Genomic DNA, 25,491 nt, shown 5'->3' on the forward strand with positions numbered 1-25,491 from the left:
TCTCATGGGAAATACTGAAAAGAAGTGGGAAGGAAGGGAGTGAGCTGCTCCGGGGCTAAAACCTGTCAACAAAGCAGGGATTCTCAAAGTCACTTAGTGCTGGTTAAAAACCAGAGATTGATCAGAGCAATGGACCAAGGAGGCAACAGTCGGAAGCCAAAGAGTCTAGAACCCTAACAGCCTCCAATAGGCACAAAAAGCACAGTTACTGGGATAAGGATTCACTGCCCGACAATGTCTGGGAAAACTGATCAACGGAAGGGGCTCCCTCCTACCTCGCTGTGAGCAAGGCTTTCTTGACATCAGCCTGTGTCTGCCCCTTTGAAGTTTACTCCCCCTGAGAGCAGGCATTCTTAGCCCAGGGCTCATGAACCCCCAAGGGCGCCCTAGATAGATTCAGGGGCTGATATAAAAATTAACCTTTGTTTTCACCAACTTCTCCCTGATATTGAGCATTTCCTTCAATTATTCAAAAAGAGGATTCTGAGACAAGGTCCACTGGGTTCTCCAGACGTCCAAAGGAGGCCACGGCCCCCAAATTATTAAAACGTCCCTCTGAGACCAAACAGAACAAATCGAATGCTTTTCCCAAGGCAGCCCTTCAAGTACTTGATCTGTTATCCAATGAGATTCGTTCTGAAGGACTTTGCAGACTCTCCTTGCCATAGGGAGTTCTTGGCATATAAACCAAGAGATTTACCACCAGATATTTATTAGGGGATCAGTCCAATCTCCTCAGTTTACAGATGAGAAAATAGAGTCAGGGAGGTTAGGGGACTTCTTGGGGTGACATAGCTAGCAGTTACCAGAGGCAGGATTTGAACACAGCTCTTGCTAACTCCTCAGTGCCATGTACTACTCTTTGTACCCCCCATGGGCCTAATTCCCTTGAGAACACTTGAAGCCAGGTCTCCCTGATGTCAAACCAGGCCCTCTTGTCCCCATGTCATGCGGCCTCTCACTTTGGGGCAGGGGGAACAATGGCCTGTCCTTGTGGCTTCTGGGGGGTAGGAAGAACTCCTGGGATGAGCTGCCCGGACTAAGGCCACCCCGGTGTTCTGGGACAATGCGGGAAGATTCCACACGTCGGTGTGCTTCCGAGGGAGGACCTGGCCTCCCCCTTAGTGTAGCTCTCTGCTGCAGCCGCCCTTTCTATCAATCATGGAAATACTCGCTATACAAGAGACCGTCTGGGATCAGAGATGAAGAGACAGCCATAGCCCTTCCCTCGACCCATGCACACGGGAGGATGGTGGGTGGATTCCACTAAAGCGTCACTACTTAACCTCAAGCCTGCTAGGTGATGGACCCAGAAGGAGACACGTTTTTGGACACGGCCAAGGTGGGAATGGGATTTTCTTGCTTATGTGTATTTGTTACAAAGGTTTTCTTTTATGTCTTAGTTGGGTCAAGGGAGGGAGGAAGGAAGGAGAGAAAAGGAATGCTTGTTAATCACTAACAGATTTTTTTTTTTTTTAGTGAGGCAATGGGGGTTAAGTGACTTGCCCAGGGTCACACAGCTAGTAAGTGTCAAGTGTCTGAGGCCGGATTTGAACTCAGGTCCTCCTGACTCCAGGGCCGGTGCTCTATCCACTGCGCCATCTAGCTGCCCCAATCACTAACAGATTTAACCAGAAGTGAATTCCCTACTACCTTCTTACCTTCAGCAGGGCACAGAAAGAATAGAATCCGTGCATCGTGATGCTCAGGCATTTTCTTTTTCAAATCACTAGATCTTTAATGTGTTAATAATAATAATAATTATAACAACAACAACAAACTAGCATTTATATAGTGCCTACTATATGCCAGGCACTGTGCCAAGTGCTTTATAAAAATATTTCATTTTATCTTCATAACAAACCTGGGAAGTAGGTGCTATTATTATCTCCATTTTACAGATGAAGAAACTGAGGTAAATGGAGGGTCAATGACTATGCTCAGTCATTTTCAAAGATGATGTAGATACTGAGCACTGTATTAACTCCTTCAGACAACTAGGCCAAAAACGAACAAGTCACTCACCGCTATGGAGTGCCTCGAGGCCAGTAAAAAAGCCCGTTTTTTTTGACAGTGATCTCTTTTACCAGCACGTCCTTTCCCCAGCTGGAGTGGAGTCTCAGGTTTTTGCACTCCATATCCAGAACATGGGGCAGCTAGGCAGTGTAGTGGATAGAGTGACTGGCCTGGAGTAAGGAAGACCTGAGTTCAAGTCTAGCCTCAGACACTTACTAGCTGTGTGGCCCTGGGCAACCCACTTCACCCTGTTTGCCTGAGTTTCGTCATCTGTAAAATGAGATGGAAAAGGAAATGGCAGAGGGCTCCAGGATCTTTGCCAAGAAAATCCCCAATGGGGTCACAGAGTCAGACGTGACTGAAAAGGACTGAACAGCATCTGCAGAATGTCTTTAAACCATGGAATCTCATCCTTTTAGGTCAGCGTGTTTACCTTCCATCCTTTGTCTCAAACCTGATCAGTGCTTAGCACAGCGCCCGTCATACAACAGGCGCTTAATTAATGCTTGTCGCCTGAACACAGAAGGTATCTTTCCTCATCATCACCTCGTAATGACAAGCCAGGACAGACAAACCAGCTCTGACCCTGGTCATGTGATGGATTGTAGATCAGACGGAACCAACCTCAAACACAGGGGATCCCAAAGCCCGTGGAAGTTGGGAGGCCCACACAGGACTTTTGGCGCATCGCTACTCGTCGTGACACACTTACCGTCATGATGAGCCCCTTCTCCTGGAAGTATTTGATCAAGGGCGAGGCGTTCTGCTTGAAGTTGGTGAGCCTCCTCTGGGTAGCCTTCACGTTGTCGTCAGGCCGGCCTTGCTGCTCCGCCCTCTTCAGTAGCCTCTCCTTGAGCCGCTGGCTCGCGCAAGCCAGGAACACGACCAAGTCTGGGCTGCAGATCTGTGAAGAGAGCACCAACAGGCACGTCTTAGTCAAACCGGCCAGCACCAAGGGCGGCTCCCTACTGTGGAAGCTGCTCAGCTCAGCTTCCAGGCTGAAGCCGCAGCAGACGGTGGTGATTCGGCAGCTGCTGAGCTCGTGTCAGGGCACAGAGGTCAGATCAGCCGTGGCCGTCAAGAGTCAGTGAACCCACAAGTAATTTCTAAGCACTTGCTATACACCAGGCACTATGCTACGAGATAGGAAAGCGCCACAAGCTCAGTCAATACCGAACTCAACCAGCAGCCATTAAGTGCTCACTGGGTGTGCGCCAGATGCTGGAACTCTAAGGAGGCAGAGAATATATACCAAGGAAATAAAAAGCAATTTTGGTGAAGGGAAAACAGTTGAAGGGGTCAGGGAGGGCCCTATGTAGGAGGAGGCATTTGAGTGGAGTTTTTAAAGAAGCCGTGGATTCTAAATGAGGAGGGAGTGTATCCCAGGCCTAGGGGGCAGCCCATGCAAAAGCACCAATGTGAGAGAGAGTGTAATTAGTCAATCGCTCCATAAGCATTTATTGAGTGCTTACTATACGTCAGAATTTTTTATATTTCTATATGTTACCAACAAACCCCAGCAGCAAGAGATAGAAAGAAAAAATCCATGAAAAATAACTACAAAATGTAGAACATATTTGGGAGTTTACTTATCAAGAAACACAGAACTATATGAATACAACTACAAGACATTCTTTAAGGTAATCTAGACTTAAATAATTGCAGAAATATGAATTGCTTATGGATGGGCTGAGTCAACATAGTAAACAAGACAATACTACCTCACTTTATTTAATTCCATACCAATCAAACTAATGAACTTCAAAGAAATGATGACAAAAAGTGAGAAGGAAAGGGGCCTGATGATATCAGGCCTCAAACTATGCAGTAATCTTCTGAACGATTTGGTACTGGTTGAAAAATAGAGATTGATCCGTAGAACACATTAGATATACAACACACAGAACTAAACAAACCTAGAATAAACTCAAAGACCCAAGTTACTGGAGGTAAAAATTCACTATTCAACAAAAACTGCCAGGAAAACTGGAAAGCAATCTGGCAGAAATTACATTTTGATCAACATCTTATACCATATCTCGAGGTTGGCTCCAAGTGCATACATGACAGACATTGAAATTAGAGCAATAACGAAGGTTTCCGTCTATAGGTAGGAGAAAGACCTTACGACTAAGTAAATGTAGAGAGGATCGAAGAGAATAAAATGGACAATTTTGAGGCCATACAATTTAAAAGTTTTTGAATAAACCAAGCCAATATAGCTAAAATTAGAAGGGAAAGAGTTAATTGGGAAAAATTCTTTGGGAAAGGTCTCCTTTTCAAGCTATATAAAGGATTGATTCAAATTTATAGGAATAAAAGCCATTCTCCCTTTGACAAATGGTCAAAGGATGCAGATAGGCAACTACCAAAAGAAGAAATCCAAGCTACTAGCACATATGAAAAAATGTTTCAAATCATTGACATTTAGAAAATTGCAAATTCAAGGAATTTTGGTTTTCTCCCATTTATCATTGGATTGATGAGAATGAAGAGAAGGGAAAGGGACAAATGTTGGAGGGGCTTCAGGGAAAATAAAAGCATCAATGCATTGTTGATGGAAATGTGAATTCATCCAGCCATTCTGCAAAGCCATTTGGAACTGTGCCCCCAAAGTCACTACAAAGAGGAAAGGGATTCACATGTACAAAAATATTTATGGTTGCTTTTCATAATAGAGCCAAACCAGAGACTACGAGGGTGCCCACTTATGGGATAATGGTTAATCAAATTAGGGTATATGAAAATAATGGAATATTATTATGCCACAAGAAAGGATGAAATGGGCAGTTTCAGAGGAGACTAAGAAAACCTGTATAGGTTGATGCAGAACTAGGAACGCAGGTCATGCAGTAACATTATAACGAAAAAGAGCTTTAAATGAGAAAACAATAGTCTGGAAGAGTGAAGATGAAACGTGCCCTCTCCCCACCCCCCCATCCCCAACCCTGCAAAGAGGTGGAGGAGTCACAGTGTCCGAGGAGACACATAGTTCTGGATGTGACCAATGTACGAATTTGTTTTGCTTGATTATGCATATTTGTAACAAGGGTTTTGATTTTCTTTTTCTTTTTTCCTAATTGGGGGGGGGGGAGTGGGAAAAAGAAAAAATGCTTGTGAATTGAAAAAAAAATTAAATTAAAAAAGGAAATTGATGGTCTTAGAGAGTTCCTTTGGGAACATTAAGAGCAGGTCATAGTCAGGATTTAAAATCAGTTCCTCCTGTCCAGCTCTCTATTCATTATAGGGTACTACTTCTTATCTTTCACATAGTAGGTTCTAATAAATGTTTGTTAAATTTAAATAGCTAATAACATGGAGTGTTAAGGGCTAAAAAGGGCTTTACTTAGGTTATTACCTTTGATCCTCTCAATAATCCTGATAGGTAGGTGCTATTATTATCCTCATTTTACATATGAGGAAACTGAGGCAAACAGAGGTAAAGTGACTGCCCGAGGGTCACACAGCTGATACCACATTTGAACTCAGGTCTTCCTGACATTCTTCACCACCTAGCGGCTATAAGGTAAATGGCTTCTGAAGAAAAACATACAGGGAGCAGTAATGGGCTCCCTGGAGTAGTATTTTTATGCTTGTAATAAGCATTCTGGACAATCGAGGGAATTGGCATTTTAAAAAATTCCGTTGCTCTTTGTAACCATCCAAATTCCCTGTCCTCTACCTCAGCGCAAGGCAGGGCTTCCTAACCTTTTTTTGCACCAAGGGCCCCTTTGGCAATCTGGCAAAGATAACGGACCTCACTTTGTAGATGGGGGGTCTTGCCCGGGGACGGGTTGGATTATGTCACTTTGGCTTCTGAGGTTCGGTTCTGTCATGCAGATGCAAACCTTCCTCCTTCATCCACCAAGCTGGACCCTTTGCGGTGTCTGCCTCGGCATCATCTTCTCCACCCAGTCCTCTCTTCACTGACCTGGCCAGGAGCCCTAATTCTGACCTGTTCCCTCTAAGCTGCGCTAGGTAGCCGGACCAGACTGAGGGGCGTGGAGCCGTGAAATGAAGGACAGTTGTGGCGTCTACCGCACCCGAGTTCTAATCCTCGTTTCGGTGGTGCTTTGGCCAATAATAATAGTAACGATAATGAACGATGGCGACATTTATACGGGACTTTAGGGTTTGCCAGGGCTCTGAACCGCTTATCTCACTTCTCTGTGCCTCCGTTTACTCATCTGTTACATGAGGATTTGGATGATGTCTGTAGTTCCGGTCCCTCTAAACCGAGGCTCCTACAATTCCAACGAGTCTCCCTGCTTCGGTTTTCTCCTTCTCCCCCATCCATCCTTCTCAAAACTTCCCCATAGTCTGCCCAAGGCACAGATGTATTCGTGCCTGATGCAAAAACTCTCTTCCCAGCTCGAAGACCATCTGGGATCCACCTCTAATCCCCCTTTTCAGCCTCATCTCGTGTTCTTCCTCTCCCCACACTCTACAGCCTCTGGGCATCTGCCAAACCTTTCTGAATTTCTAAAATGAACGCAGTGCTTGTTCTCCCTCACCGAAGCAGCATGCTCCTCTGGAGCGAATGGTTCCAAAGTCTTTCCTGATTCCCACAGGCACGGAAGTTCTCACCGTCCTTCCATGACCTTTCGGGTTTGTACTTAACCTGCAGCAGGCAAGGTCTCTGCTGCAGGACCTGCTTCCTGTGTCCAGTGTCTGGCACGGAGTGGGGGCTTAATCCATATTTGTTGAATAGAACAGAGAGAGGTAATTATGGAGGGATTCTGACCAGTCTGCGAATACATGTATTGCATGTAGTCTGTGACCACTATTAATTTCTATCCGCAAGTCCTCTCTGTCTCTCTCTGAATGGCATAGATATAGATATAGATATAGATATAGATATATACATAAATAGGATAGAAATTCTATATACAACGAATTTCTAGATAGAAACCTTTTGGTAGTTTTTAACATTGCCTTCTTCATCTTTGACACTAAGCAATTACTTTCTGAGCTTTAAAATCGTATTTTTCTTATGTTGCAGAGTTAAACATCTGTTCTCCATCTCACTTTTATAAAGCAAAGGGACTCCTCCCACACTTGTGCAGCTTCTTGTCACAAGGAGACTGATCATGGGCATTTTTCACAGCTTCATTCCTGTTTCTGCTCCCTGTACTCCAAGAGTTCTTTGCACCTCAAGGCAAATGTGCTAATTAATAGGATTCCTCACCATAAGATCGGAGACAGATCCAGACTTTTCAGGGACCAGCATGCTAGCAAAGAACCCTGCATTTGTTTAGAAATTCCCGTTTGCCAGGCTGCATGGCAGAGGGGCTATAGAGCAGGACGTGGCGTCAGAGGGGTCTGGGTCTCACCTCAGACACATGGCCAAGTAACCCAGGCAATTTTCCAAGACTGTAAGGTATAGAGCAGGCCCTAACCTTTATGGGAAGGAGTGTCCTCACCACAGAGTTGTCTTATCTACAGTCATGGAATCACACATCTATGCTAAAAGACCAAGAAAAATGTTAGTTAATCAGAGATGCTCTTTTCTTTTCTCGTCTTTTCTTTTCTTTTCGTGGGGCAATGAAGGTTAAATTACTTGCCCAGGATCACACAGATAGTAGGTATCAAGTGTCTGAGGCTGGATTTGAACTCAAGTCCTCCTGATTCAGGGCCAACACTTTATCCACTGTGCCACTGCCCCTTAATCAGAAACTCTTTTTTTCTAAAGGAAAGGAAATGATTTCATTCTCTGACAGGTAGAGGAAGCAATAAGAGGACCTCTTCTCCTCGTTGCCCAATTCAATTTGATTGGATGCTCGGCAGGAAGTGATCCGTCCTTAGGGAACTGAATGCAGGTCCTCAGTCTGCACAGTCAACTATACCACCCCTTATCAGTTCTGAATGGGGATGAATAGCAAGGTCTGGCCAAAGCCCAAAAGGCACCTCGACACACCGATTCTCAGTGGCGGGAGGGGCCTCAGAAGCCTCTGCTGTGGATCCAGGCAAGGTCACTGTTGTTGTTCCTAAATGAGCACATTCCCAGCAGTGCTCCTTTGGCCCATCCCCACCTGCTTCATCCCCTGGTGTAGCCTCCCTATCACATTCATCTCTGCCCAATAAGACTTTCTCTTCCCTGCTCCTTCCATGTTCCCCTTCCATTTATGAAGCACAAAACAATCCTCCATTGATCAAGACACACTTCTACCAACATAGGCTAGCTCTTCATGGCCACTTACCATCCTAGAGAATTCACAGGGGCAGAGAGGTTAGGCGATTTGCCCAGGGTCACAATGGCTCAGAGGTAAGACTGCTCTTCCTCATACTGAGGTCACTTCTCTATATACTTGGTATGGTAATACCATGCCACGTCACACACAGTAGGTGCTTAATAAATGCTTGTTGAATCGAACTAAAGATCAAAGAAGATAGAATCCATGTTCAGGGCAGATGAGACGATGGAAATGGACAACAGAGAACAGAAGTTATTCCACTCTATTTTGCTTTCATTTTCTCTACCAAAGAAATCAGTTTGGGGCTGGAATGATTGAACACAAATAGACGACAGGGCCTTTAAGTTCATATAATTAAGAAGATGGTGAGACAGCCAGAGTACCTTAGGGCATATGAGACTCTGCCTACTGCATCTCATCTGATTTTCACAACAAACCTTACAGGAAAGCGCTCCCATTATTCCCATTTTTACCTATGAGGAAACTGAGGTTGAGCAAAGCTAATGACTAGTCCAGGGTCACATAGTAGATTGATGAGGTGGGATTTGAACTCAGATTTTCCTGACTCCAAGTCCAGCATTCTATTCAGTATGCCAACTCCAATTGAAACAGCAATTGCTGACCTTGGAAGGCAGCATCCTCATTGCCCAGCAGAAAACTGTCACATTTTTCTATCTGTATCTCTAGGGTTTGTCACAGGAGAAGCAATGAACAAATCCTTCCTTCCTCCCTCCCTCTTTCCTCCCTCCCTCCCTCCCTCCCTCCCTCCCTCCCTCCCTTCCTTCCTCCTTCCCTCCCTTTCTCCCTTCCTTCCTTCTCTTCCTTCCTCTTCCTTCCTCTTCCTTCCTTCCTTCCTTCCTTCCTTCCTTCCTTCCTTCCTTCCTTCCTTCCTTCCTTCCTTCCTTCCTTCCTTCCTTCCTTCCTTCCTCTCTTCCTTCCCATAAGTTATAAAGCATGGCCTCTGTAGTTCCTTCCAGCTCCATGATTTTAAGAACCAGCCCTGGAATTCCATGCACGCCATTCTCCTTGACATCTGGGTTACCCTCCTTTGAAAGAGCTTAATGCCACCTGAGAGGGAACTTACAAAGGCACTATGCCCAGAACAGGGGAGGGGTTGGTGCTGCTCGATCTTCACTGGTCAGACCACAATGGGAGCATCATGGTTGTTTTGGGGCATCTTTTGGAAAGGGCACTGAGTGAGGAGCTGGAGGGTGTCTGGAGGAATGCAAGCAGGGTGCCAAGGGAAATGACATTCTGTGATAAGGGTCCAGCTTAACTACTCTGCCCCAACAGGGTTAATGAGAAGGTGGAAGGAATTTACAGAAAGAGATGGATTTGGAATTGTTACCAAATTCAGTGTTGGTGAAGAGCTAAGAATTCTTCCCCAGAACCCAGTATAAAAAGCTTAAGCCTTAGTGATGTGGTTTGAGGAATTCCAAAAGCCAAACCATGGCTGTGCTTATCCACAAATAGTTCTCTCAAGAGCCTTACATTTCATCCTTAGAGATTCATTCCTTTGCCAAAAATACCAATGCCCCATGACAAAATGCAAACAGCCTTGGAAGAGGTACCACATTAAGTAAGCTGTCAGTGGTCATTATTTCATGGAGTGTCAGGAAGAGACATTAGAGATCTTTTAGTCCAACCCCCACATTTTGTAGATGATGAAAAGGGAGGACAAAAGTGAAATTTGAGAGTGAAAGGGGCCTTTCATGGTCTGTTGGTCCAACCTACTATGCACCAAAGGGTAACCCATTGGAGAATCTCTGCTTCTGCTGCAAGGCCTCCAAGATGAGGGAAGTCCTTCTCTCTCAAGGCAGCCACCCCCCTCTTGGACACTTTAATTATATCCAGTTTTTCTCTTTGCAATTCCTTTTTCTCCTGGTTCTGTTTTCTAGATATAAACAGAATTCATCTCAACCCTTGTCCACATAACTGTGCTTCAAATGCTTGAAGATAGCATTCATGCCCCCTTGAATCATCACTTGTCCATGCCCAACTTGAACTGGACTCCAGGTCAAACTGGTTGCTCCAAATGTGATACTCCACACTCTGACAAGGGCAAAGTATAATGAGAATATCCTGTTCTGTCTCTGGAAGCTCTGGCTCTCTGAATGTAGCCCAAGGTTACATTCACTTTTTAAAAAAAAATCACAGTGGAGACTCCTTTTGAGCTTGTGGTCTACTAAAACACCCAGATCTTTTTCAGAACAAGTGATTTATACACACACACACACACACACACACACACACACACACACACATATACTCTTGTACTTGTGAAGTTGATTTCTTTTGTACCCAGGGACAAGTCTTCACATTATCTCTGTGCAATTTTATCTTATAATATTCTGCCAGAACAAAAGGTCAAGAACTTCAAAGAAACTAATAAAAAATGTAAAGGAAGGAGATTGAGCAGTACCAGACCTTAGAAAGGCAGCTGGGGGAGTGGAGAGAAGTGCATGGATAGGGAAGATGTAGAATGGACAAAATGTGGGCATTGATTCGGTGGGGTGGGGAGGAAGAGAGGTGAGAGGGTGACTTCTAAGGTGAGAGCCCAGGTGACAGTTATGATGGGGAAGCCCTTAATATTAGGAAAGAAATTAGGAAGAGGGGTAAAAATCGTGGGTTCCATTGTGGACAAGCAAAGAACGAGGTCCTTACAGGACAAGATTCCTGGTGCTCACTTAGCACAGTGCTTGGCACAGGGCATGCACTTAGTAAATGTTCAGCAGGTGGTAAGGGTTGGGAGATTAGGAGAGGGGTGTGTGTGTGTGTGTGTGTGTGTGTGTGTGTGTGTGTGTGTGTATACAGACTGGGGGAGTCATCTGCATGGACGGTTGTTGAACCCATGGGAGATAACAATCCAGTGATCTCCAAGCTTACTCTTCAGCTTCTGAAATGTTGTGTGACTTTATGAGATAAATATAATGTGTGACAGCACAGACCACAGAACATGACATTATGAAAGAAACAACATGTGTGTGAAATGACAGAGAGCATAGAGAGTGTGACCTTTCAGCTGAGTTGGAAGAGGCTGGGATTTGGTTAAGGGCAGACGTGGGAGGGATGAGATGGTCCAGCCAAAGGGGGTGATGATCATCTATCTAGATAGGCTAGAGACTACAAAGATTAGTTCAGGTCAGATGTGGAAAGCCTTGAATGCCAGACTGAGGCTCCTGCAGACTTCATGGACAGAAACAGGGAACTCCCGAGGCTTCCCAGCTGGAGTTGGACACAATGAAAGGATGGGGATTTGCCATAATTGTGCCACTGTCGTGGCTGGAGGGCACTTTTAGAGGATGCCAATGCTGGGGAACCTCACCTCGGAGACAGCCGAGCTTGGACACATGTTCCTGCACTCTTCAAAAAGGGTGTGTGTGTGTGTGTGTGTGTGTGTGGCGGGGGGAGAAGGTGGGGGAACAGTGAAATTGAACTGGAAAGGCTGAAGCAGCTAATGTTTTTTTTCTACCTATGGCTTCCAGCCCTGAAGAAGTAATAACCCATAAATAAAACAGTTCCAGGAGGTTGCTGAAGATTGTTTTTTCCTAATGGCTTTGTGAAGAGAGACTGATAACAAGAAAAATCATTAGGCAAACACTGGTCGTCACACAGTTTATGGGTACTGCTGTCATGCTGAGATCAAGGACACGACAAGCCGGTTTCAGGCCAACCTTTTCTTAAATTTAACAAACATTTGCTGAGTGAAAGAAGAAATGAATGGATGGCTGAATGAATGAGTGAAGTAATGATGGGAAAAGAGACGAGCCAGGTGTTTGCTTTCCTGGGCATTAGCTCCCACTTTGGCTCATTTTCCTCCAATTGAATCAGATCAATTGACTGAAGCATTGACTGACTGCAGATAGAATCTTGGCTGATCCCTGACGAGGATTTTGCTTTTAAAACGTTATTCTGGCCTTTTTGTGAGGAGCAGACTTTTCCTTGCCTCAGGATACAAATCCCTTTCATTCCCATCCTCCTCCCACTCTTCGTGCCCAGTGTTTAGGATTGCTTTATTCTTTACTAAGAGGAGTGGATAGTGGAAACTAGAGGGAGCAAACAGGAACAATAATACAAGTCAAAGCAGAAACAGAAATGACTTTCACTAGTAGATGAAATCTGAATGATAGGACCATGAATGACACCCTACTTAGATGTTCCCATGAAGGAAGAGGTTTATCTGGTTATATTTTAAGGATGCCCCTGTATGAGCCTTATAGGGAGAAGAATTCTGGAATCTCCAGGGTGTGAGGGATCTCAGAGACCCCCAAGTCTAACCCCCGCCTGGAAGGGCCTTCACTACAATATACACTCTGTGGTCCTCTCAACTGTCAGTGCTCTTCCCCTTTTCCAGATTTCTTTGTCTTGTCCCGTGTAGGTGATGCCTTCTTCCCTTCCTCTGGTCCCGGGAGAATGCTGTCTCCTTTCATTGTATCTGGGCTTCCCCAGACTCGAGGAAAGTACCTCTGAGCACATGATAGGTGCTTGGTGAATTGAAGTGAATGCTTTCTTTCTTAGTCAAAGGGTCTAACAGAAGCCAAGCATTCTGAAAATATATTTAAAATTAAGGCCAAGGATGTTCTGAGCTTGAGGGGAATAGGTTGCTGAGGGAAAGAGCAGGAAGAGGCGATGAAACACATCCTGACAGTGAGAAAAAGGACAACCTGTCCAGCCCGGTCGTTCTGTGGATGGGGATAGATTATTCGTGAACAGCAGGGATTAGCTCATGATTCATTAGGGTTATCAGTGACTAAAATGAAAACAAACAAATGGCTTCACTGGGCCCGGTTCCACTTATATGATGGTTTGTAGATGAGGCCAAAGAAAACAAACCCCTCAGATCTAAAGACCGTAGCTCTGGGTTCCAATCATGCTCAGTGTCGCGGCCCCATTGAATGCTGGGTTGAAAGGAGCCTCAGTGCTCCGCTGTCCACCCCTGGGAGCAGCACCCCAGCAAGTGACCAGCCAGCCTTTCCTCCATCAAGAAGAAGCCTGCTCCTTCCCAAGATGGGCTTTTCCACTTCAGCGGAGTTCTAACTATTGAGAAGGTTTTCCTTCCGTTCTGTCTCTCTATAACTTAGGATCATAAACCCGAGATTTACAGTGGTTGCAGTTCAGTGATTTCAGACTCTTTGTGACCCCATTTGGGGTTTTCTTGGCAAAGATACTGAAGTAGTTCGCTGTGTCCTTCTCCAGCTCATTTTTACAGATGAGGAAACTGAGGCCAACAGAGTGAAGGGACTTGCCCAGGGTTACACAGATAATAAGTGTCTGGGGCTGGATTTGAACTCAGGAAGGTGAGTTTTTCTGACGTCAGGCTCAGCACTCTATCCGCTGCACCACCCAGCTGCTCTCTCCTACACACACCCAAATAAAGCCCCTTGAAAGGGTGCAGCTGAGGACCCCAAGCAGGCCAAAGGAATTGCTCAGTGGAAGGAGACAGGGTGGCCGTGCTGCACTTGACCAGCAATGTCCATATTCCAAAGGTGGAAGGCAGAGGTGGGAAGAAGTACCCATTGACCTTCAGCTTTACTTCCTATCTCATGCCTGTACCTAGACAGGCACAGTAGGCTACTTATGAATTGTGACTCAGCTAAATTTCCCTCATCCTTAACAGATAAAGTTTATTTTGGGAGTCTAGTGTTAGGACTTTACATTTATTCGTATTCAATTTTATCTTATTTGGTTCAGCCCATTCTTCCAGCAAGATGCTGACATTTGTCTGGATCCCAGTTTTGATCATCTACTGTGTCAGCTGTTCCTCCCTCTTTATGCCATCTGCCGGTTTGATAAGCCCACCTCCATGTGCTCTGACTCCTGGACTTGGTGGCAGGTTCAGCAGTGAAACTTATGACCCTAAAAAACCTCAAATTCTCCTTGAAATGATGTTGCCTTGGCCCAAAGATGAATCTGACTTAAAGTCTACATTGTGGTACTAAGGGCAAAGGGGAAATGTCAAGCCCTTTTGCCTTAGAAAAGTGATTTTCTGTCAGAGAGAGCAATATGCCTTCTTTTAGAACGCCAGCTTCCCATGGAAACACCCCCTGCACTCCAAGAAAATCACAGAACCCTGCTTTGAAAATGTTCCAGACATGTCGCTGGCTCTTTAAAAATTATTTCTTGGAGGAAAATGTAATTCCAGGGCATATAAAATACTAACTGGTGCTATGGGAATATGAAACAGATGAGAAATTGTGTGACAGCCCCATGAATATGCAGAGGGCAGATTTACTCAGAGAAAAAGAGGAAGAAGGAAGGAATGTCATTGGGGAAATTTTTACCTGGTCTTAATACATAAAGAGTTGCCAGATGGATGCTAAAGGACTTTAAAAAAAGTTTTAGTCATATTTTCCCTTTATTTGCAGATATCTTGCTTTTGGTGGGGGCCAAGAGGCTGGAAGGGTAAATGCTGACATATATTTACTGTAGTTCTGTCCACATGACCCTATTTCTTGCTCATCCTCTCAACTTGATCTTGGTATCTGTCTCCAAGGAGGGTTAGAAAATGCTATTAATGCACTGAAGGAACAAGAGTCCAAACCATTCCTAAACTAGCTGTGACCTAGGACTGTCCCGCCTTTCACAGCAAGACTGCCTCCAGTTTGTACTCACTGCTCAGTCTCCACTCAACACTCCCGGGAAACTGTGCTGTCCAAAATAACGAGAGATCTCTTCCTTACCAACACTTGAATCTATGAACTGTTTGTTCCTTCTCAATACCTCTCCAATCTGGCCTTCATCTCACCATCTCACCAGTGGTCCTTGATTAGGACCACTGGTCTCTCTTGAGTTTTGCCTACATTTGGGGTATAGAGAGTTGAGACCATCACTTACTGTGGACTCCTGTCTTGGGTTTTGTATCTTGGGAACTTTGTGTTACAAAGGCTATTCTTCCTTTATTGTAGCTCCTCTTTATGGTGTCTAGCTTTATGTGTGTGTGTGTGTGTGTGTGTGTGTGTAAACACACACATACATATATACATACTCATTATGTACATATAGCATATACACTATTAGTATGTATATGTGCATGTGTGCATCTATATCTCTATCTACATCTATCTCCTCTCTTCCCCATTTATTTTATTTTATAGGCTTTAGGATTAGATTTATAAGACCCTCAGCAAATATATTCTAACCAGCCTTTATTGAGTACATTCCATCCCTAGTTACGAGTATGTCATTCCTATCCTTTTTTTTTTTTTACAATTAAACATTTTTCATTGAACAATAATTGGTTTCTCTCCATCCCTATTTCACACCAGTGGGGTAGGGGCAAAAAACAAGGCCCATATAACAAATCCACGTAGTCATGTCAAATATGTTCCTACATTGTTTATGTCCAAAAAACCATGTCTCAATGATAACAGGGTCTGCTTTGGACATGTTGAGTTTGAGATGTTTTGGGGCTGCCCATTTCAAAGTGTCAAACAAGAAGTTGTTGATGAAAGACTGAGGTGAAAAACTAGGCTAGATCCAAAGTTCTGTGAGTCATATGCTTGGAGATAATTGTTGAAACCCCTGATGAGGTCACCAGGAAGAGTGTAGAGAGAAAAGAGGAGGGTCAAGATAAAGGCTCATTCGATGCCCCCAGCTTTGAGGCTGGGATTTGGGAAATGAGCCACAATGGCACCTGAGAAAGAGCAGTCTGACAGGTAGGAGTGAGCAGTGTATTGCAGGGAAATGCAGCCAGAGAAGTCTCAGAGAGGACTTGAACCCAGGTCTTCCTGACTGCTAGGCTGCTGCTCCCTAGCACCTAAGCTGTTTCCACACCTAGGAAGATCCCTTCTTAAAAACCTTCTCTTGATCCCACTATTCGCTAAACTGAGTTCAAATCCTTCCTCAGACATTTACTGTGTGGTCCTGCGTGAGACACTTAACTTCTCAGTCTCAGTTTCCTCATCTATAAAAGGGGTTTAATAGTAGCATGTACCTGAAAGATACATATAAAGTACTTTGCAAAATTTAAAGTGGTCTATAAACATTAGTGATGATGTTGGCCAGGGCATCTCAAAAAGATCCTCTACTGAAGCAGAGAGAGGCCAGAATCTGTGTTGTTGATGAAATCAGGTACCTGTTCTGAGTAGATATACATATGTAATCATACTCATATATGTCTATACTTTGAAACCTTCAAACTTTAATAAATCTGGGACTTCACCAATGTGGGTCCTCCCTTCAGTGCTGATCACAACCCATTCACACCCTCTGGTCCTATGCAATGTGATCCTTGTTCAAGGTCCCTCACGGACTCCTCCACTTGGGGTCTACCCATCAGCCTGGATAGACCTCCCTCAATCCTTACTCTAGCTAGGTCCCTTGGCATTACATGGGTATCAATGGAGCACATTGCCCATCCCTCTGGTTTTCCTTACTTTCCCTATATGAAGTCTGTAAACCTTACTGTCAAATCAATGTTAGCTATTGTTAATATTATCATCTATTTCAAAGACAATAAGAGACATCATTTCATGGGCTATTGAGCATCTTCTACTGCAGTGCTCAAGAGAAGTGTTTGCAGAAGAGACCCCCTTGAAAACAATGCTAGCTGGGGGTCAACAATGTTGCAGAGGTAGAGGAATTCTCCAAAAACTTGATAAGACCCTACAAATTAAGTCAATATATGCTTCAGAACTCAGTGACTTCCAGCAAAGTTGAAGTGAAATATGAAAATAGCAAAAGAAACATTGGAAAATGTGATTTGGGAGTAAGGCATAAAGGAGACCAAAGACTGGTGAATTGTCTGCCTATGACATGATTTGAGAAAAGAAACAGAAGGTGCTAGACATTGCAAGTACTGAGCAGCCTCATAGAAAAGAAGACTGATAATAACTTAGTCAGAAAGTACTGGCTTTGTACACTCAGAGAAGAGACCAAGAAGGATCCAAGGCAGCAGAGGAAAGGCTAGGAAAGGACACAGTGTGCCACTGGAGTCCTCCAAGCAGACATGGGATCGCCATTAAAAAACTGGAGGTAGGGGCAGCTAGGTGGCACAATGGATAAGGCACTAGCCTTGGATTCAGAAGGACCTGAGTTCAAACCATCCTCAGACACTTACTAGCTGTGTGACCCCGGGCAAGTCACTTAAACCCCATTTCCCTGCAAAAAACAAAAAACAAAAAACTGGAGGTGGAGGTAGGAAGGATATCAGCACCAAGGATAGGCAATGCAGAAGTGTCAGCAATGGAAATCAGCTCCATAAGGTGGAAACCAAAAGGCCCCAGTGAGCAACCACTTGACTTACCCAGCAGACATTTTGTCACCAAGGGCAACACTCACATTTAAACTCGTTTATATAAATTTATGGAGAAGGATGGTGGAAGACCATCCCCTCATACAACATCGAGAAGCAATGGAGCTTAGAGCTTAGAGAAGGCGGGCCAAGAGACTGAGCTCCAGGCAACAAGTCATCCTGGAGCATTGAGGGAAAGGTCCCAGAAACAGAGTTGGAGTCCTGGGTGCCACATTCTAGCCCAGGTGGGTTGTTCCCCAGGCCCTGGTCTCCTGCCTCCATCCAGCCATTTGATCCTCCTATCCTCCAACAAGGATGGCTCGGGGTCCTGAGTCCCTGAGGGGGGAGGGGGACTGAAAGAACTGGACATGTCTAGCCTGGAGAAAAGATGATCCGGGGAGGACATGGGAGACTGTTGTGAGCAGGAAGAGTGGACGTGTTCTGATCTTCCCTGGGGGAGGATCCAGAAGCAAAGAGAAGCAGTGGGGGCGGCGGGGGCGGGGGGGGGGCAGAGGGGGAAGTGATGACAGCTGTTCCAAGGCAGAATGGGCTCCCTTGACAAGTGGTGGGTTCCCCCTCCCAAGAGGCCTTCAAACAGAGGTCTGAGATGGGGCGGAAGCTCCTTTCATGATGGGTTGGACTCAGGGGTCACTGAGTGACCATCTTTTCAATTCTGAGATCCTGTGATCAGTTACCTTTGGTTCATTTTGCTCCCCCCCTCCCCCCATCCAGTTATCTGCTCAGCCTTGTTTCTGTCAGCGCCTCAACATCGCCAAATTCCACCTGCGCAGCCTCCATGCTTGGTCAGTCACCCATGACCTTCCAATCCACTGCGCTCCCCAGTCTGCAATGACTGCCTCTAATGCTCTGCCCTGTTCTCTTTTCTCCCAGGCTCAAAGACCTGGTGTCTTGTTGCCTGCCACTCCATGCTCCCCCGAGTCTGGATGCAGCCCCTTTCTGGCCTTATTTCACATCACTTCCCTTCATTCTAGAAAACAGGCTGTTCCCCAGATCCTCCTCCCTTGCTTCCATGTCTCTGATCCTATCATCCATTCTGGTGTGGATTCCCCACCCCCTCCCCTCCTGTCTCCCTTCCCTTTTGATTTCTTGAAGTCCCTCCAAGAAGCCACCTCTTCCATGAAGCCTTCCCCAATCCCCTCTGTTGGGAGAGATCTCTCCCTCTTCAGAATTCTCACCGCACTCTTAGGATCTTTCCTCTGCATTGTTTTCCTAGGTGTGTCACAGAGATCTGTACATGTGTCTCATAGGTTCCATTAGATTGTAAAATCCTTGAAGACTTATTTCTGTCTTAGTTCTTCTTTGTGCCCCCAGTGCCTAACTTAGCACATGCACAACAGGTGGTTAGAAAGTGTTTCTTCAGTGAAGATGGAATTGAAATTTTTGACTTGTTCTTCTGAATCAGGGGGTTCTTAATCTGGGGTCCACAGATTGGGTCCATGGAGAGATTTCAGGGGTCCATGCATGTGAGTGGGAAAAACTGCACCTTTATTTTCACTAACCTCTAATAGAAATCTAGCATTTCCTTCGATCATGGATGTTGGCAAGAAGCATGATTTTGAGAGGGGACCCACTGGCCTTGCCAGGCTGCCAAAGGTGTCATGAAACAAAAAGAATTTAAGAGCCCATGTTCTGGACCATGCCCTTGAACTAGTTCTTGGTTTCTAGGAGCCAGATTCCAATGGGAATTTCTCTCTTTTTTTTTGGTGGGGCAATGAGGGTCAAGTAACTCACCCAGGGTCACATAGCCAGTAAGTGTCAAGTGTCTGAGGTCGGATATGAACCCAGGTCCTCCTGAATCCCGGGCTGGTGCTCCATCCACTATGCCACCTGGCTGTCCCTGGGAACTTGCCTCACATGAGTCATTATGACAGTTGGTTCTGGGTCCCTAAATCACAGGTGCCTCCAGCGACCACTTTTAAAGCACCTGATTGTCTGAGAGGTTGATATTTCGGCTGAAGAAGAGGCCTAAGCTGGACAGATCCCTCAGACATGATGGCTCAGATTTGATGGTGTCAGAGTTGGATCGTCATCCAGATAAAGACGAAGGAAGCCACATTCACGTGCTCCTGGTTGGTTGGTGTCCTTTGTGTTCATCGAGGACCAAAGTGACGTCGCTGTGTTGGACGGCATGCCTGACGGTGGCCGATCAGAGCGGTACAAGCTGGAAGGCTCCACCACAGGTAGTGCACAACAACCCCCTCGACTCAGGTTCTCTGGGGACTGGCTGGAGGAAGTGGGGGTACTCAGTCTGACAAAGAAAAGATGAGAACCTGGTAACTGCCTTCAGTCACCTGAAGAAGCACAGCCCAGTCCTTGTCGGTCTCAAAGGTGGAAATTTCAGAGGCCTACCTCCCCTGTAAGTGGTGTGGTGGTACCTATAGCACCTGCCTGTCAGGTTGTCGTGAGGACTGAATGTGTGGAAGTACTTCACAAACCTTAAAGTCCCATGGAAATGTATTTTATACAGATTATTGATGAATACAAATAGAAACAGCTTGTTCTGCGAACATCTTGTGTAGCTCAATGTATTTGATGGAGGTCAGAGAGAACTGGTCTTTGAGAAGTCACTATCCATGTAATATTCTATCTTATGAATATGTTTTTGTATATAATCCTCCTTCTCACAAATCATACTGTAGAGATAGCTTCCTTGACAATATGAATTATACAAGCAGTAGATTTAAAGTGGGTTCTTAACCTTTTCTGTGTCCTAGACCCCTTGGGCGCTCAGTCTGGTGGCCTCTTTGGGCCCCTTCTTCGAATAACATTTTTAGATGCATAAAATCACCCCAGAAGTATTGCAAAGGAGCCCAACATTTGGTGAAAAAAGATTTTTTCTTTTTTTATCCAAGTTCTCAGACTTCCTGAAATCTCTCCTTAACCCCAGGGAGGTCCTTGGAGCCTAGGTGAAAAGCCCCCTCTGTGGTGGAAGGGTGGGGGAGCTCTGTAAAGTGAAGAATCCCATTTCCTGAGGATAACCCCTTGCCCCGATTTGTCCATTTTCTAGGCTCAGCTTTTCACATGTTCTGTTAGATTTCACAATGGGTTATGCCCATGGACATTTGCATAGACTGAGTAAAGTGAGCATGTATGCACAGTAAGGCTGAAGTCACGCAACTGCTCTTCACCAAAACTGCTGAGACACAGTCACCCTGTCAGAAAGCAGCCCACCCTTTGAATTGGGCTTTCTATTTTGGCAGATTACTTAGGAGACAAAACTGCCATCACGTCTGCTGTTTTCAAGGGTCTGGCCTTTTTCTCTTATAGACATAAGGGGATTGGGAAATAAGGAAGCTCAGCAACGTGTGTCTTAGTGAATCAGCATCACCAATCAGAAAAGGGTTAAAAAATGGAAAGCTTCCTGCTACCCACTCTTGGAAACAAAGCCATTGTACACTTAATTCAGTCAAAAATAGACAATTTTTTAAAAATCGAGGACCCATTATGTGCAAAGAAGTGGAAAATACAAAGAAAAATGAGACAATTTGTATCTGCAGAAGTATATAATTTAGTTGGAGAAACTGTTCAATTCAATTGAACATTGATTAAGCACCTGCAGTGTGCTAGGAGATGAGGCCTAAGGGATAGGAGGCTTGGGGTCAGGGAGACTTGCCTCAATGTGACTCTTCAGTGCTCTGGGCAGCAAAGGCTCTCGGTGGGTATCGGCATCTGTGTAGGGAATTGCCTTGCCTGGAGTTCCCTCCACCAGGGCCGCTAAACTGTACAGCAGGATCCCTGAAGTTCGTCCACTGACTTAGAAAACCACATGTTAACATTATCTATGCCCTATGGTGCTTTTACTTATCTTGTTGAATATTTCCCTGTTACCTTTCATCAGGATGCTATATGGTGTGCAGGCCTGTATGTTTGACGCCTCTACTACACCAAAGAAATCAGAGGTTTGGCCAGAAACAAGATATGCAAGGCATTCTGCCCGACCCTGGGGATTTGCAGATGATTCATGCCCCCAAGAAGCTTTTACTCTACTGAAGGAATACAATATACACACAGTAAGCCTATGATGTCATCAGGTTGTGCCAGTGACCCTGTGGATGGCAGGCATCAGAAAGGAGGTGACACTCGAGCTAAGCCTCGAAGGAATGGGGTTCTGATGGAGGGAGGGAGGAAGAGGAGCTTGCATTCCAAGATCTGTGTGACTGCCTGGTTTTGAAGAGACGGCTTTCCGGAGTCTGAGGGTTGGTCAGCGGCCTCCTGTGACTGAAGTGTGCCACTAGGGAGGGTGAATAATGTCCGTGAGGCTGGAAAAGTGAGTCAGAGCCAGAGCATTGTGCCAAGGGTGTTACTTTGTCCTTGGTTTTTCGAGAAGAGGAAGATGGTTAGGCCTATGCCTTAGCATGGCTGTGGGAAGGGGTCCAGTGGCGAGGCAAAGAAAAAAGAGAGATTTATGAAGGACTTAGTGAGTGACCTGGGCATGGGGGAAGAGGGATGACTGTGAAGCTTCAAGCCGGAATAACTGGGAGTATGGTGATGGCATTACAGAAATAACATCGGGAGGAGGGAGGGAGTGGCAGGGGGAGGTGAGTTCAGTTTGGGACACCGAGTTTGGGGTGCTCATGGGACCATCCCGAGATGACGAACAGGGAGTTGTAACCCTAAATATAGACCTGGGGTTCATCCTTAGAGAGATGATCCTTAAAAACTACAGGAGAACATATGGTCACCATGAAAGGATGTGGAGGAAAAGAGAGCCAGAAACAGAGGCTGGTGAAGATGCCCACACCTTGGAAACAGGAGGAAAATGGTTGAGGGACGAAGCCTGAGAAAGAGCAGCCATATAGGAGGGAAAGCAGGAGAAAGATGAGTCAGAGAAGCTGGGAGAGTGAGCGTTGCCAGAGCACTGAATCATGCTGGAGGCTGCAGAGCGGTCCCAAGCAAAGACCCCCGACTTAGCAGTTCAGCAACCATCAGTGACCTCTGAGAGAGAGCAGTTGTCAACCAAGTTACGGGCCCAGAAGCCAAACGGGAAGGGGTTTCAGTGGCAGTGGGAGAGTATAGACCATTCTTCCTAGAAATGCAGCAGTGGAAGTGAGGAGCTATTGTGAGGGGTGGCAAGGTGAAGGGGAGGGAGGTAGATGCTGTACATTGCCACAGGTGGTGTGGATGACCCATTAGGATCGGAGGCTGAAGACGGAAGGAGAGGGATGGTCCAAGAAGCATCCTCCAAGGGAGAAGGGCTTGGGTGGGCTCAAGGCCTAAGTCAGAATTTGTCCAGGTGAGGGGGCAGCCTTACCCTCCGAGAGTGAAGCAAAGGCAGGGTGGGGAAGAGGCAGACGTTCACACATGAGAGCTGCCATCTTCTCAGTGAAGCATGTGAGGTTCTCTGCCGGGCAGGATGAGGCTGTGGGAGTGCAGCAGCAGAGGAGAGAAGAGGTTGGGGACAGGTGCCGTGGGACAAGAAGCCAAGCAGAGCTGCACTCCGGGCTCCGTGAAGGCCAGGCAGCAGGAATCCACAGTGGAGCCTCAATGTGACTTGGGGACTTTCTCCAGCAGCATCTAGTTGCTGCAAGAGCTGTCGTTAGCATGGGAGGAAGACCTCCTTGGGGGTCTTCAGTGTCCCCTCCAGGAGGGAGCTCCTGATCCCTATGCCAGCCATGGTTAGTTCTGTCCCTTCACTTATCTGTTTATCTGTTGTGGATGCTACAATCCATGAACAGTCATTTTCTTTTTGTTTTTTTTTGTCTCCTTAATGTCTCTCACAGAGCCTTGCATGAAGTAGGCCCCTCATACATTTTGGTTAAATTGAATCGAACCTCCCCAGAGCTCTAAACTTGGTAGCTCACCAAGGAATGGCAATGACAGGCTGTAACCTTTTGAGTTAAGCTTGCCACTTTAAATGTATAACTAAACTAATTTCAATAAACTCTTGAGTAAGTATCTCCTGGGGAATCTCCACACACTTCTTAATCTTTGGTATTAAAACAATCAAGCTTAGAACAATCACATTCATTTAGCTCTAACAGCTTTCCCTTCATTACAAGTGACAAAATTCATAAGCACTCGGCCAAATCGATTCACTATTTGACATGGATGATACACCAGGAATAGGAATAAGCTTCTCTATTGCTCTTCTATCATGCCTTTAATTGACCATGGTATCATACCTTCTGCCCCAAACAATACTCAACGAATCTTATCAGACAATCACAGGCTCTTAGAGCTGGAAAGGGCCTTAGAGAGATCTTTGAGTCTGAATTTTCTCCATCCCATATCCATAAAGGATCATCCTGCTCTCCTTAAATACTACCATGGAGGGGAGGCGGGTATAATTACATTGTGGGCCAGTATCCTTGTATTTAACTAAAGCCTCCAAATATTCTCACATGAATCACTGCAAGGTCAGATGTCCCCAACCCACCCTCACTTTTGAGCCCAGGGTTAGAATTTGTCATCATTTTGGCCAATTGAAGTCTTTCTTAATCCTCATTTTCTTACCCAAAGCATTGACCACTCCTTCCAATTTAGTTTTTTTGTTTTTTACCCCAAAGATTGATAAACATGCTTTTCCTCTTCATCCAAAATTTGGGTAAAAATGCTAAATAGGGTAGGAGCAAGAACTACCCTCCAGGGCATCATTGGGATGACAATGACACACACTCTTTGGACTGTGAAGTCAGCTCAGAACCCACCTAATTCTATCATCAGCCAGGCCACGCAAAAGGATATCATGAGAGACTGTGTCCCAGGCCTTGATGAAGCCAACACACACCATTTCTATGGCATCGTCCTCATCTGCCCGCCTGGGCACACCATCAAAAAGGGAAATAAGGCTAGTTTGGCATGACTGGCTTTTATTGATTACCGCTTTCTTCTAAGGGCTCACAAATTACCTTTAAACAGTGTGTTCTTAAGTCTTGTCAGGGATTGACACCAAACTTACTGGTCTGTAGTTTCTGGTCTCTACCTTTAGGGAAACTGGGACACCATGTGCCCAACCTGAGTCTTCTGGAATTTTTCCTGTTCTCTGTAATTTCTCAAAGATTATTGACAATTGTTTTACAAATCACACCTATATCTCACTTTGTTGCCGCCCCTAAGATGAAATAGGTCTGGGCCTGCGTACCCTGCTTTGTGTGAAAGCACTTGGGGTCCTCTTTCATTTTCTTCTCATGTATTTTGGGTTTCATTCCCTATTGTCTAAAGAACATTCTCCTTCATGAAGACTGAGCCAAAGGAGGAGCCAGAGTTTTTTCTTCACACTTTTCTGTCGGTGCCAAGTACTGCAACTGATTTATCTCCTCCTTAATCATTTTTCGAACTTTCTTAATATGCATTTTTGTCATCTCTCATCTTTTTCGGCTCATTCAGGGCTTCTGGGCTTCAAGACTGTCTTGAAGGCTCCTTCCATTTTCTTATTTTGCACTTTGGTTTGGTGACCTTCTCTGAATCTTTTGTGATGTTGATGATCTGAGTTCGCAGAGCCCAGACTGGAGCAACTAGTGGTTCTTTTAGAACTGGCCCATTGCTTTCTTCCTTATTGAGTTTTGAATGCCTTTCAGATGGTAATGCTGAGATGTGATCACTCTCCAGAGAAGACGAAAACCAAGAGATGATCTTTTAGCCACTGGTCTATGACTTGAAAAGCAATCCATGCTTGGGTGATTCCCACACTGAATTGGGAAGGACCATACAATTCCCTGTTCTCACACCGACAGTGCCTTTGAAATAATAAGATAGAACAGAACTCTTTGTCTATACCCATATGTCTACATGTGCACATGTATGAATTTAGGAGTAAAAATCCAGTATTTGCATGGTGATTGTGATGAGGCACTCTAACCTCATGGCTCCTGGCCAGATCTAGCTGGGGGACCCATGTCAAGGCTCCCTAGCTCTTTGGCCTTGGGCCAGAAGTTTTCTCTGGAAACATCCCAATATTGCTTGGTCTACGGCTCCACGGTGTGTTGTGTGGGGGATGAGCTCTAGTCGGTCAAGGTAACAATGCTTCTCAGGCATAGCACAGCCATGATTTTGCCCCACATAAAATGCAGAAAACACAAAGGACGATTC

At 45.3% G+C, this 25,491-nt stretch overlaps 1 protein-coding gene across 2 annotated transcripts in view; it reads right to left on the reverse strand.

The window, feature by feature from the left end:
- AK5 (adenylate kinase 5) overlaps positions 1-25,491 on the reverse strand; it is a 195,275-nt gene that overhangs the window by 136,106 nt on the left and 33,678 nt on the right. For both annotated transcript variants that reach the window (XM_044004421.1, XM_044004420.1), the window contains exon 6: positions 2,729-2,920. In XM_044004421.1, coding sequence (XP_043860356.1) covers positions 2,729-2,920 — 192 coding nt within the window. The remainder of the gene's footprint in view (positions 1-2,728; positions 2,921-25,491) is intronic.

The sequence above is a fragment of the Dromiciops gliroides genome, chromosome 4, assembly GCF_019393635.1.
Source record: "Dromiciops gliroides isolate mDroGli1 chromosome 4, mDroGli1.pri, whole genome shotgun sequence".
Taxonomy (NCBI): domain Eukaryota; kingdom Metazoa; phylum Chordata; class Mammalia; order Microbiotheria; family Microbiotheriidae; genus Dromiciops; species Dromiciops gliroides.